Source organism: Vanessa cardui, chromosome 8 (assembly GCF_905220365.1).
Source record: "Vanessa cardui chromosome 8, ilVanCard2.1, whole genome shotgun sequence".
Lineage (NCBI taxonomy): Eukaryota > Metazoa > Arthropoda > Insecta > Lepidoptera > Nymphalidae > Vanessa > Vanessa cardui.
This window is the reverse complement of record NC_061130.1, coordinates 6,250,504-6,264,742: the sequence shown is the minus strand read 5'-3', so window position 1 is coordinate 6,264,742 and position 14,239 is coordinate 6,250,504. Positions and strand designations below refer to the sequence as shown.

The 14,239-nt window shown below is 30.2% G+C and overlaps 1 protein-coding gene across 6 annotated transcripts; it reads right to left on the bottom strand.

Moving 5' to 3' along the window:
- Nucleotides 1-132: 132 nt before the first annotated feature.
- Nucleotides 133-13,384, bottom strand: LOC124531875 (acyl-CoA Delta-9 desaturase-like). 6 transcript variants are annotated; one of them, XM_047106439.1, is made up of 6 exons: nt 13,342-13,384; nt 13,031-13,131; nt 6,314-6,530; nt 5,864-5,994; nt 1,381-1,586; nt 133-799 (listed from the first exon to the last, which is right to left on the bottom strand). In XM_047106439.1, the coding sequence occupies exons 3-6, from the start codon at nt 6,525-6,527 to the stop codon at nt 319-321; spliced, it is 1,032 nt and encodes a 343-aa protein (XP_046962395.1). In that variant the 5' UTR covers nt 6,528-6,530; nt 13,031-13,131; nt 13,342-13,384; the 3' UTR covers nt 133-318. The 6 variants fall into 6 exon arrangements, with proteins under 6 accessions (XP_046962395.1, XP_046962394.1, XP_046962396.1 ...); XM_047106438.1 differs by having other exon boundaries at nt 6,314-6,533; nt 13,342-13,383; XM_047106440.1 differs by lacking the exon at nt 13,342-13,384 and adding an exon at nt 13,320-13,338 and having other exon boundaries at nt 6,314-6,533.
- Between the last annotated feature and the right edge of the window lie 855 nt (nt 13,385-14,239).

Genomic DNA, 14,239 nt, shown 5'->3' with positions numbered 1-14,239 from the left:
TACGGTTCTCAGTATTGTATGAGGCCACGAGGACGACGAAGCGAAGAAAAAAAATTAACAAGGGGGATTAGGATAAAGGAAATATATTTTACTCCTAATATTTTATTTTCTAACAAACTAATAGTCTTCTAACTCCATATAAACATTTAATAAATACGAAATGAAAACGTTTATCTTACAATAAATATTTATCACAAATCATTCACTGTTGGTCTAATTCAAAGCGCGTTCGCTATGAGATAAAGAACTAAGGAAGTGAAAAAGATTACTATATGAGCCATCCCTAATATTTGGTATTTTTCAACTAATTCTTTAAATTTAATCTTGACTAACTTTGGTTTGTGACGAGTCGTTAAGTTCTTCGTAGCCCCACTCCTTGTGGGAGCCGTCGCCTGTTCTTTTGACTCTCTTCATGATGACGTCACTCGACACGGTTTTTAGGTCGTATGCCCAGCCGATTACAGACATTGCGTCAATGAATAATTTCGATAAGTTTAACGAATATTCACCAAGTTCAGCGGTTTTGTAGTCCCATGGGAATGTGTGGTGGTAGTTGTGGAAACCTTCTCCTAGTACTACTAATGACACAGATTTCGTTTCGACAGGGTTGATGTTCTTGTCGTAAGGCTTGCTTCCCCACTTGTGAGCCGCGGAGTTGACCAACCAAGTTACATTCAAAACGTAAACGTATCGGAAGATAGCACACACGAAGTATCCATTCCATAACGATTCTCCCCAGAGCGTGGGAATGATTGATGGTAAAATGAAGCACGCCAACGGCATCAGGATCAGATAGTATCTAGAATGAAAAAAATATGTTTTAATTACAAGCATACTGAAATATTAAAAACGTAATTTTAATATAAGATTTTTATAACCTTTATTTCTTGTCATAAAAATACGCAGAATTGAAAAAATTCAAAAGCAATACACAACTTTTATTGCGTTTTTGGAACTATCACTGTGAGGGAACCTACTTTTAGATTACATTTTACATTTAAATTATTCAATTTTATTTTTCAAATAATTGAAATATCGATTTTTTTTATTTATAAAGGACAATCTAAGTCTTCCCACTGAATTATGTCGATAAAATCTTAATGAGTTATTGATTTTGTAATAAATTTTAAACTCTGATCAAAAGATGTCGAGGCGATGTCTACTCAAGCTTCTTTCTATATCCTTTCTCAAATCCCTCCATAAATTAATATCTTATAAAAACATTGTATACAATTCGCTGTAACGATCATAAACCACTAAGGCATTTAGGTTTGATTTATCTTGAGCCCATATAAAACGGATAATAAGGAAAAACAGCGGGATAGGCCCATATTTCTTTCGTAGTATAGTTCAGTATCGCAATCAGTATGAATGACTAACTTTTTCTGGAATCGTAGAACAGGATCAGCTCTCAGGTCGCTCATGTCGATGGTGTGGCCTTTCTCTTTGATTTCCCTATGTTTCCTGACAAGCAGCCATCCGACATGCGAGAAGAAGAAACCACGGGTGGCGTTGTGTGGGTCTGCATCTGTTTCGGAGTATTTGTGGTGCATTCTGTGGTCTCTGGCCCAGTCCAGTACAGAGTCCTGGTAAAATAAAAATATAATTATTTTAAATGTAATATAACCGAATTAAGTAACCAGATTTCCTACAAACTTGGTGCAAAATTCCTATCAATCACCCAAAAAGGAAAATAAAAAATGTTTTCGTCGTTTCGGCGTTTACAGGTATATCGATACTAAAACTGAAATGATCTGTATTTTAAATATTGCCAAATACCTATTCGTTTTGTTTAGCTTTTAATTTTATTGATATCTGTAAATAATTAATAACTACGGTCGTGATTTTATGTAATATTATAAACGTGAAAATGTATTTCTTGATAGAGAAAGTAATAGATTTTGGGCCTGAGAGTGAACATGGACGGCTGAGCTTACACACTTAGCTTGGAATCATTCTAGCCACTGTTTGTTAGCAAAAGCATGATTATACAATTTCCTGATTTCCAAGCTTAAGGGGTAATACTAGTCTCTTAAGTAATTAAGTATTAATTTGTCATTCGTCGCGGTCACTCGCCTTATCGAAAGCGAGTTGTGGAAACCATTTAGTCGTGTCATACCGTAGCGTCGAAGAGACTAGAGGGCTTCTCTGTACTCTTCACGTGGAAATCGACTTAATTCGTTTTTCCAGGGAGATTAAAAATTAAGATCCGTTCTATCAAGGATAATGAAATATTTATCATAAGTTTAATGGTATATCTTTTTATCTAATTTGAATTCAAAACAAATATCATAAGTAGGTACATAATGTAATGCGCATAAAATACGCAAAGTAATCGATATCCGACAGTATCATAATCTTTGATTATTATTTGTTGGGTTAATTTAAGTTGTCAACAACTATATTTATGACACGTTAGAGTCAAAGAGTATCATAATATTATTAAAATTAATGATTTATAAACAAATACAACAATTTCTAGATAAAACTTGACATTGAAATTGACATTGGCCGGAAACATTCGGAGAATTGTGACACGACATGTATCACGCGTAGATTAATCACGACCGACGTGCTTTACACGAGATTGCATAAATGAGCAGAAATCAAACAGCTTATCTTATTCCTTATTGAATGTCTCTTAGTCCTGCAAAGGTGAATGAACTATAAATTTTTTTCTTTTATTTCGAAGTCAGACGAGGAAGTTATGTTAATCATCATATAATATAGCTACATAAATATTGATGACGCTAAAGTCGTTAATGGGTTGCAATCCATGGGAATTAAGTATCTTTCGTCAATTTTTAATTGACACTATTTACTCTGCAACAAAGCAATACGTTACAGTATGGCTCTTTAGTATTGCAGTAATTGATGATAATGTGTTACCCACACTGTCATTCACAAATCAGACTGCCACCGTAAATAAAAGGTAGCTTTCAGTTTTAATTAATATACGAACTCAAACTCAAACAAAAATTCAAACAACTACTAATGTTTTTTAATTTTCATTTTAAGTAAAATTGTGTTACGATTATTGTATGATATCAAAATTAATGAATGATGTATTATATCAAAATTAAGTTAAAATAACCAAAGTTAAGTAGAATGATGAAATTGTACCCTAAATAGAGTTATGATTCACGAATTATCATCATTAACAAAAGTTACCTCGCAAAACTTAAACAAATTTCGATTAATTGCTCCTTTTAATAAATTAAAGATTTTATTAGTATATTTATATTAAAAAAAATTGAAAGTTATAATGAAAAAGTGTTTTAATAAAGTGAGAAAAATGAACGTTATCCCGGCCATACTGACATTTAGTGTCACTTCAAATAATCCATCCCAATATGGTTTGTAATATTAACAATCATTTAAGATTTTTTTTGTTATTATTAATTGTTTTACTTTAATTTCTAAGTCGATCTTAGTAATATTAACAAAGAAAATCTAGTATTCTTTTTCTGTTTCAAAGATTAATAATTTTTGTAATCTTGACCTCAATTATCAATTTCCTTCGTACCTTCTGCGTGACACGTGACATTGGCATAATATGCTTTGATATACATGTATCCAATATGCTAAATATTCAATTGAATTACATATTAACATGATAACCTATTAACATATTTTTTATCGTTTTGTATATTTTCTACATAACAGTCTTTTGTGTTTTACTTACTGAATGATCTTTATTACTTTTATATTGCATTACAGTCATCAATAAATGTGGGACATTTAATTTTAGTCTATTCCAACCGCAAGGGAACAGAAGTCATAAACAATATTTTATCCGAGACGAACTTTATTTGAGAACTTGAATAATTTTCGAGACTCGGTATGGATTTTCGATAAAAATCTATCTTGAACGACGTCGAAGCTGTTATCGGAACTTTGAAAATATAATAAGAATGAATATAACTCGTTGAATGGAGTAATGCTTGTGAAGCAAGATCTATTAATCAAAAACGGGTAGTGATGCGGAATACAACTGTGTCATTATCAAATCACATGGATTACGTAAATCTAACGGTTTGTTTATCTTCATTCCCCCTTCTATCGGAATAGCCTATATGTGTTATTTCTTCACAGCTTACTGTTATGGTAAAATGCAAATGCAATTTTCTTTTATGATTATTGAATACTAGCTTCTTATCCTGGCTACGCGCGAGTACAATAAGGTTCTAAATAGAGTGTTTATATTGAAAGAAAAATGAGAAGAATTCTTGTTTCATTTTGGCTAAGTCCCTTCACAGAGACCCATCAATGTGACAAATGTGAACTTTTTTTTAAGGTATATATAAGATAGATTATTTCAAACTACTGAATTAAAATAATTATAAGAGTCAATTATCATAACCTAATTAAATTAATACCGATATTGTTATTTGTAATTACACCTAACGAAAAAGTACCAGGTAATTCGTAATTTTTAATGTAAATTTCATTTAACATTGTTCATACCATAATATCCATATAATTCTGTTTGAAAAAATGTCTACAATTAATTTACAATATGATTCCACGGAATTATTTATTTCGACTCTAGATTTGAGAGTTAACTCGTTATTGAGCTATGGAAACTGATACAAAAATATTTAAAGTGTTTTATTTATGGCGTACAATTTTATTATCTATACAATTATAAATGAAACAATTTCAATTTAAACTTCACAGATTGCGTTATTTTTAAATCGATAATTATATTATACAGAATTCATTTTATATTTGGTTTAAACAATAATACTAAAATAATTTTCGCGTGTGAAGATACGAATTGCAAAACTTCATTGTTAGTAATTACGTAATAAGCTTTGAGTCTGACTTTAATTAGCTTGATATATATCAACGTAGTATAAAATTCAATGCCCTCTGTAAATCTATAATATTATAATAGTCTAAGATCTAAGATCTGAAGCGAAGGATTTTAATGTGGTTTACATCAACAGCAAAATAAGAGTCGAGGTCGCCCAGTGGTTATAACGCGTGCATCTTAACCGATCATTGCGGGTTCAAACCCAGGCAAGCAAAGCTGATTCATGTGCTTAATTTGACTTTATAATTCATCTCGAGCTCAGCGGTGGAGGAAAACATCGCGAGGAAACCTGCAATTCCACCAACCCGCATTGGAACAGCGTGGTGGAATATGTTCCAAACCTTCTCCTCAAAGGGAGAGGAGGCCTTTAGGAGAATAGGGAATTTACAGGCTGTTGTTGTTACGTCAATAGAGTGATTCAAGAGAAAGTTTATATTTACAATACATTTATATTACAGTAGAAAAAATCCGGGAATTCCAATGTTTCTTAAAGCCGGAAAACGTTGAATTTAACTTTTATGTTTAAACATCAATCTAATTTTTTTATAAAGACCCTTATTAAATCATGTAAAGCTGGAAAAAGTAACTACAACAGCAAATAATTAACCGTACCCAAGGTAGAAAAGACGATTTTCCTTTCTAAGATGAATTAGAAAACTTAAAAACAGAAGCACGAGAAATAACTTGGCAGTATACCAAATCAAAAAAAAAAAATTACAGTATCTAATTATACTGCAACTATTAATTTAATATACTCTAATACAAATGCATCGTTTCTTTTTCTGTGATGGCTAAAATTCTGACGCATTTTTTCATTGTAAATAGCTTTTTGCATCCGTGCGCTACCCTCCACAGGTACGAATATCATACCCAAGCAATAAATACGGTTAGGTATAACTCTGCGATATTTTCTATTTTTTGCTTTAATTTAATTAGCACACTAGTACCTACTATGTATGCAGTATGGCTTTCCAATTTAATAATGTTTCAATAATTTAAATGTTAATGATGGAGGCTTAAATTTTATAGTGTAATGTAACTCACCTGGAAAGCTATTGTGTTGAAAATAGTCAGTAGTATACGCAAGGGAAGTTTAGCTTTGTATGACTTGTGGGCCCATAGTCTGTGCGCGCCCGCTGTGATACCGAGGCCGGAGCACAGGTAAAGTACCACCGCTGCAAGGAAGTCGCATAATTAGTAAATTAATTTAAAATAACCGGTTCTTTCGAATTATATAACAGGTATTCATTGTAAATTCGGTTTAATGCTAATATATTTAAAGCTAATATATTATGGTATCTACGACATTACTTTTTTTTTTGTTTTTGAATTGTTTAACAATTTTTTTGCGTGTTAATGTAAATATATCAATAGAATTTGCGCAGTTCAAGTATATTTAATCAAATATAATGTAATAATAATATCAATGACACGCTTAAACTTTTAAAATGCAAAAAAGAAAATCGATATAATAATGGTAGTTAATAGACATACCAAACAGACGAGTTGTCCACATTGCTTTCGTTAGAAACAGATAGGCGCCGTATACTCCTCCGATATGGAGCAAGACGAAAAGTATCACATTTCTCCAAACAATCTCCCATTTCCTTTTCTCAGCCGAAGGTGGGACGATCGGCGTGGTGGCGTCTTTGTTCAAATCCGACTCGAATAGAACCCATGATCCCGTCTGCTGCCCTTGGGGAGGCATTTTCTGCTAAAATAAAACAGTAACTGTTTATAAAAATCAAAATTAGTGTTTAATTTAAACTCTCTAAGCGGGTTTTTTAATATTTGCGTAAATATAAATATAAATTAAACTGGCTGATGTATTTATGTCAGCTTAAAGATAAGTTTTTCAATCAAATGCAATTATTACAAAATCAAAAATATATAATTTTATTATATGGAAATATTAATTAATAAATTAATCACGACACTGCAATTATTATTCAAACGATTTAGCTTAAGTTTTATGATAATTTAATTTCTATAAAATACACAAGTAAATAGTACTCCGTGTTTTTCGTTTTTAAACTAAGTATTTTAAAATTAACCATATTTGGGTTTTAAGAAGAATTTTATTAATTTTTATGACGCATGGGTGTAAGTAATATAGAGTAATTACTTTTTATTATAATAAACTTCAAAAATATAATCGAATTTGTATTTCGTTGTATTTCGTTGCTGTATTAACGTTGTCGTATTTTTCGTAGTCGTTTTACATACTCATGCATCTTTTAAGTACGTGCGTCACACACACGAAAGCGTTACGATAGTGGATTTATCTGGAGGGGCGCGCCTTTGTGAGTGAATCGATCTGATTAAAGTTCCACATAGTTCATTTTTTTACATCATTGCGAATATTATTCAACATTTGTATTTGTTGTTTTGTTATCAGAAACAGGTATTTAATATAAATCTTTATCTTGTATTCGTATCCTCTTTGGCTAATTTGTTATCATCGGAATATTTGTTTAATCGCAATTTTTTGTTTACATGTGTAATAATAAATAACATGGGAAAGAGTTCTTATTACTTGTTTTTAATTTTTTTTGGATTATAGCAGAGAAATCGATTTAAATAACTTGGCGAAATTCTGCGTGTGGCTGGCTATCCATCAACTCGAAGTGTTGGTATAAGCTAAAAGCCCTTTCCGAACCATAGCTGACTTTTGCAAACCTAAACGACCGACCTTATGTCTGTCTTTAACAAATGGTATTGAAAAATTAACCTTAAATTACAAACATTCGTGTGTTGTTGTTTCAGGACCGTCAAAGTCATACACATAACATATAAATATAGTAACGTTACTGAAACGAAATTGTAAATCTGTAACCATGTATAAATATGACAAAAATATGTAAACCAAATTTTAATATTGAATACTGCGCAATATAGATCTATATTTTTTCAATATTATTGTTTAACGATTTCTTTATATATGAAGTCATTGATAAAGAATTGCTGGTATTATACCTGTATACTACGGAGCAAAAGCCAAGAGGACTTAGATATCCAAATAGTAATCAATTATAAACTTCTACGATTCATTTATTTTACTATATTAAGAATATATTGTAGCCACATAGTAATTGTATTGTCAATTCTGTTCAGATTGTTTACATTTAGAAGTCGGAAGTTTTCTGTCCGGCGTCTATCCAAGTGAACGCTAAGCCCGCGGATTTCGGAGTTTACTCCGCCTCTCCGCCTTGATAATTTTTATTTTGTATATTTTTTATGAACGTTTGGTGTTTAAATGTTGATGAGAACACATGCAACGGAAAATCATCTGACTCACGCTGGTTTCCTCATGACGTTTTTCATTACGAACGATGTTGTACGAAGTGAACTACTATAATGCAAAAGTTAGAGCCCTTTAAGAGTGATATTTTTGAGTATTACAATCCGCGATCTTTTAGGCAAAATCGATGTATTCTTTCTACTATATATCAGTTGTTATGGTTATTAGGTACGTTAAAATAGTGTTATCAATTACACGCAATATGTCAATGTGATATATCTATGCAACGCGGAAGTTCCTATCTTCAGATTGCGATTTAAAATTACTGTTAACTATTGACATTATTCTTTCAAGAATTGCAGTCAATTTATGAAATTGTACGTAATTTATAACGTTTATTTCTGTAATGCAGTCGTTCGATTTTTGAATTTAAGTAAATTGTTCGTAAGTGACGTCAAAACGCAGACGTACTCGTATAAATAATTAAAATGAAACTTATATTATGCATTTTTGATGGTATGAAATATTCTAACTTAAATTATGTTATGTAGCAAACGGTTTGACAATTTGATTTGTGTTTTATTTTGTGTTATATGAAAAAGATCGTTTTCAGAGCCTTTCCAATATTATGTTTTATCAAAAATTATTTGATTTTGAAACAAAATTATAAATGAGAAAAATACATGAATTCCGAAATTTTATTTCCAAGTCGTTAATTTAAGTATCGATTTTTGACAATACAGACGCGTCTTATACAAGCAGAATAAAAGTTTTTTTTACAATATAGGTTATTATTAAGATTTTACGTTTTAATTTTTACCGGTTAATTCTTACGTACGTTTCTTATACAAATTTAATTTTAGCTTGATGGAAATTGTTGCTATTTTTCATTTACGAACTTTAAAAAAATTTAAAAAACCCCGCTATGTATCCCATCCTTTAGATTATAAAGTTTGTCCAGGGCTTTTATAATAGCATTTGGGTGGTTTTAACTGGCGAGGTCAAAATGTCATTGTTATAGCCAGTTATCCGAGCGCCGTTTCGCAGCGGAGATTTTTTTTCATTGTACGTAATTTGTAGTCAGTGATATCTTTTAAAGTATTCATTCGAATGATATAGTGTGGAAAACAATTTTATTCTTTATGAAATATCTAAGGAAATGAACATATTGATCTAAATAAAATAGATTTACATATATCTAATTACTTTAATGTATTGCTGTTAATTTAGTTATATTAGAACTTTTCATTTATATTATTATCCGATAAAATTAAATAATGAAAAAAAAAACAAACTGAATAATAATTTTCTAGTTTCTGAATTCTTAATGACATTATATTTGACTATCTAAAGAAGATTGGTGCTACCATTTAGAAGATGTGAAAGTTATATTTATGAAATACAGTAGCTTATGCTTATAGCTTATGCGTATGCTTATAGCTTAGATTAACTTATTTTATAGATTATATTCGAGTCCTTTTTATTACTCTCCGGAAGGAATTCGGTGTTGATCTTTATAAGTCCCAATGAACTTAACATTAATTTAAGTTAACATTGTCTGTATTATCGTATCGTATTAAACGTCACCTGTGGTGGCGCAAGATCGAATCTTAAGTTTTGCATGATGCAGTTTGCGAGGCCGTTGTTTTTTTTTACAGTACTCTGATCCCAATGTTATGTTGTACTTTATTAAATTTCGAGAGATTAAAGTGCGAGGCCCCTTGCACCGCGAGGCCCACACCGCCTACGCCTTACGCCACCACTGAATGTCACCCTGTTGTAATCACTTCCCGATGCTAACGATTGGGACCCTATCTAAAGCCATCAATATAAAATTGAGAATTCAATAGTCAGATGCAGTTTATTCGAGGAAATTTCAAGAAATAATTTGGGATTGTTAACTACGATCGAAATAAATGACGAAATTGAATCAATTGCTATGAGAATTACTTGTTTTTGAATAATAATTAACGTAAGAAATCTGTTTTTTTATTTTATACTCGTTAAATGAACTAACAGTTAAAACAATCGCTAAATAATTGAATATACATATTTCGATTTATAACATTGTGATTTAGAAGTAAATCTTTAGTTATAAACATGTTTTTTTTTCGAAACGTGTCGTTTGTTTTATTTTTAGATATAAATATGTATGTAGTGAACAGTAATATAAAACTTTGATCAGACCGATTAGTATATGGTGTATGTAAAAAAAGGGTGACGCAAAACTTTATTTTGTTCTCTTACGTTGTGGCGATGATAATATATAATTGAAAATATATTAATTTATATAACATATTTCAATATATCGACAAACATGTTTAAATCCCGCATAGGGGCCTTAGTGGTTTAGTGGCGGTAGACTAACTATAAAGCTTATCTGCATGCTTAATAATATTTGAACCATTTTACGCATTGTTTATGTGATTGAGCCAAAACTTTATACATTAGAGCTGTACTGTACGAACAAACTCGAAATTTATCGCAGAGTACGATCATGAAATTCCAGGAATTTATATGTTACCATTGCGCGCTATTTAAAGGACATTCGCGACATTGGGGAAAATCGTATAAGAAAAATAGGACAAATTCCCTATCCAGTCTAATTTTACTATTTGGTTTGTTACTTGACTTTAGGTCCATATCCGGCATATTACGGGTTGTAAGATAAATTTAGCTTATTTGTGTTGAATCCACATACTATGTTATAGTATGTATAGTATGTATGTATAGACAGTTAATAAGTCCGATTTACTACCTTGATCTTAAAGTAACATTTATAATATTGAATGTCACTTGCAAGTATGTTTTTTCTTGGTTTTATAATCAGGTTTAATGTCTTCTGTGGGGAATGGTCGACGTTTCTACGCTACGCTAAATAGCCGTAAATGATTCACATCAATACAAATAATTAAGCAAATCCAAAAAGGGGATTTATATTAACTATTGAAAGCACGTAACCGACAAATATTTCGTTAGAAAGCCTTAAAAAAACTGTTTAATAGGTAATAGGTACATGAAATTTTGATGTAAGATTTGTACATCTACACAAATGTCTACAGAAAAAAGATCAAAGCCTTATATACATAATTTCTAGAACACATTATTAAAACATAAAATATTGTGCTATAACATTAACCCAATGTACTTGTCCCGCGTATTAATTCTTATCAAAATAAATAAGTTAAGGCAGTGTTCCATGTATAACAATTGCTTATTATACTTTGAAATTATAAGCTGACGTTAAAGAGATAGATAATATTTGAATAAACATGTGAAAAATAACGGAAGGCATGCGATATGGTGTGTTTGCGTTCGGTAGAGGCGCGTACATCACTGGCGCTGTGCTTATTGTATTTAAATAATGTTTGTTTTTGTCTCATTAATTCATAAAAGATCACCGACTAAAACCGTAATGTTAGGCTTGAATGTTGACATATACAAGTTTGAGATTTTGCTGAATTTCTTTTCTTGTTTGTCTGACGAGATTGTTTTTGTGTTGCGATTGGGTTAGCTTGAAAGATATGGATGTAAGGTTTACCGCGCTTCGTTAGAGGTCTATATCCCGCAGTGGATCACGTAAATAGAACCAAACTTACGAACACTATATATACACTATGTATGTATATTTAGTTAAAGAAACAAAGTTGTTAACTTTAAATTTATATAAGTCAAAGTCCGATATTTTAATTTTGTAACACAAGTTACATAATTTTTGGGAATTAAGACTCATTTCAAAATAATTTCTAGCTGCAGCAATATAATGTTGTGTTAATAAACTAAATAATTGTTAAAGTTTTTATAACAAATAACCTTGAGTATAATTACATGCACATTTGCACGTTAAAACAAAACTATATTTTCAGTGGTCGGTTTCCCGTAGGTAACTTTTTTAAGGTTGTCATGTTTTAGAATTTTGTTAAGAGGTACAACAATAAACTGTCGCGATCTTCGTAATACATTATAATTTAAGAACGTTAACAATGATCATATGAAAAAAAAAATAGTATTTTTTACTCATTTAATGATGATAAATAATTATTTATTAAATTGAGGAGGTACGCGTATTTATTAAGTTAAGAAAAGAAAGTTACTAATAACTATCACTTGTCAAATAGTTAACAATATATTGCACATTCTACTACAATTCCATGTTTCTGTGACTCACGACCACGGTGGCGTGATCACGATGTGGACAATCAACAGCAATCATCTCAAATTGATAAATTATATGACAGTTCGCAAGTTCACAACTAGTTTTGATACTTGAATTTTTATTTTATTATTTATTTTTCATGTTTATAATTGAATGCCAAATATTCGCACGCAAACATACATTTGCTTTTATGAATTTGATATTTAAAATAAAGATCAAGAGTGAACAGCTTGTATAATTATGCTCCTTTAAATAAATAACCCAAGTTATGTTATTATTTGACAAATAATTATTTATGATTTAAGTTTTTTATAACTTTGCTGAGTGTAATATCGTAAATCTCATTTACTAACAAATTTAATAAATTACTTGCGTATTTATAAATTACCTAAACAGTATTGAAATGTTTATAAAATATGAAAATATTTGCAGTGAGTTATTTCCGTATAAACTTCCGCCTTTTGCTTTAATCCTTCATGTATCTTTCATGCGATGTTTACAGATACATACAATATTTTTATATCACGTAAAACAATTGCTTTTCCCTAAAAAGATTGACCGCTATTTACATTTACAACTATAATTTATTAAGTTGAAGTTTCGTAGCACTTTAATTAATCTTATTAATTATGAAAAAACTAATATTATAACTACTTAATACGAATAATGAGTTTATTTTCGTGTCAAAAAATATTTTAAACTTTTTAATTTAAAATACTTAAAAGTCATATGTAAAAAAATAATAGTTTAAATTAATTACCAAAAAAAATAAATCAAATAAATAATTTGAAATAAAACAAAACACGATACTCACTATAATTGACTCGAAGGAATAGCACTGTAACTTATTTCACCAATATGGTTTATTCAGTTAGCACTTAGCGGGTTGCGGTCGGATTTAGACGTCTCGTAAGACTGCAAAGAGAATTTTGTTAACAGCGACTATATATCTACAGTCATTAGGATACACTTTGACATGTCACGTTGTCGCACGTAGCGTCTAACTTGGCCCTACGATTTACTACAAAATAATCTATAGACACAACACGCTAAAGAACCTTATCTATAAAAAAGGTTACATGAAAATGAGGTTATATATTTACTCGATTAAATATGCGCACGTACGAATTGTTTGTACGTCGTATTAAAAACTGTACGATCTATACGTCGTGAAAACAACATAACGATTGACATTCAGTAATTGTTATCAATAAGTTTTATAGATGTAGATTGTTTATTAATTAGGTAATCGAATAACGAATTCTGTGAAATATGTAAAGTGAATGCTTTTGTTCATCGTTTAATGTTAGACCTATTTATAATTAAATATAATTTAAATATTTAATTTTAAGAAATTTTAAATTAATTAATTTAACCAGAGTAAGTTCTGTGGGATTGTATATCTTTTACTTAAATACGGTTACTGTTAGTAAAAATTGCGTAGCGATATTTTATAAATTTTGTCTTTATTGTTCGTTTTTTAGCATTGCTAGTCGCAGTGATTGTGTTGCTATTATTGGTGCTATTATATTGTATACAGCAGGTTATTTTATGACATAGACAATATTTTTACTGTTGTTGTAGATATTCTTTATACTGGATCGCCATTTTTATTTATTATTATAAACATAAATTGTTATCTTTCAAAGAGGAAACTTATCTGATCCAATGTATCATTGTTTCGTCAATGAGGGTTATGTTTGCGTCAGAAGTGTTGTATATTTGTACCATATATTAAAAGTAATCTTACTTAATATGCTTGGAGATTAAGACATCCACTTTATAAAAAACAGTGTAATCATAATGGAATCTAGAAAATACGACAAGTCAGTTTCTTCGTTTAAAAAAAGTAGGTAGTATAAATAAAAAAATAGATAGAATACTCACATTAAGAAAAACTACAGTAGTTAACTATCCATGATTTAAACTATATAAATTGATCTCTATTGATCTGATACAAATTTCTAATTAACCACAAAAGTATAAGTACACATTTAAATAATTAATTCTAAGAAATTTTCCG

Coding starts and splice junctions, on each gene's coding strand:
- LOC124531875 (XM_047106439.1), bottom strand. CDS start 6,527: ATGCCTCCCCAAGGGCAGCAGACGGGATCATGGGTTCTATTCGAGTCG. Junction 5,995..6,313: donor GTGGACAACTCGTCTGTTTG/GTATGTCTATTA, acceptor ACTTCCTTGCAG/CGGTGGTACTTTACCTGTGC. Junction 800..1,380: donor GTTCTACGATTCCAGAAAAA/GTTAGTCATTCA, acceptor TTTTCATTCTAG/ATACTATCTGATCCTGATGC.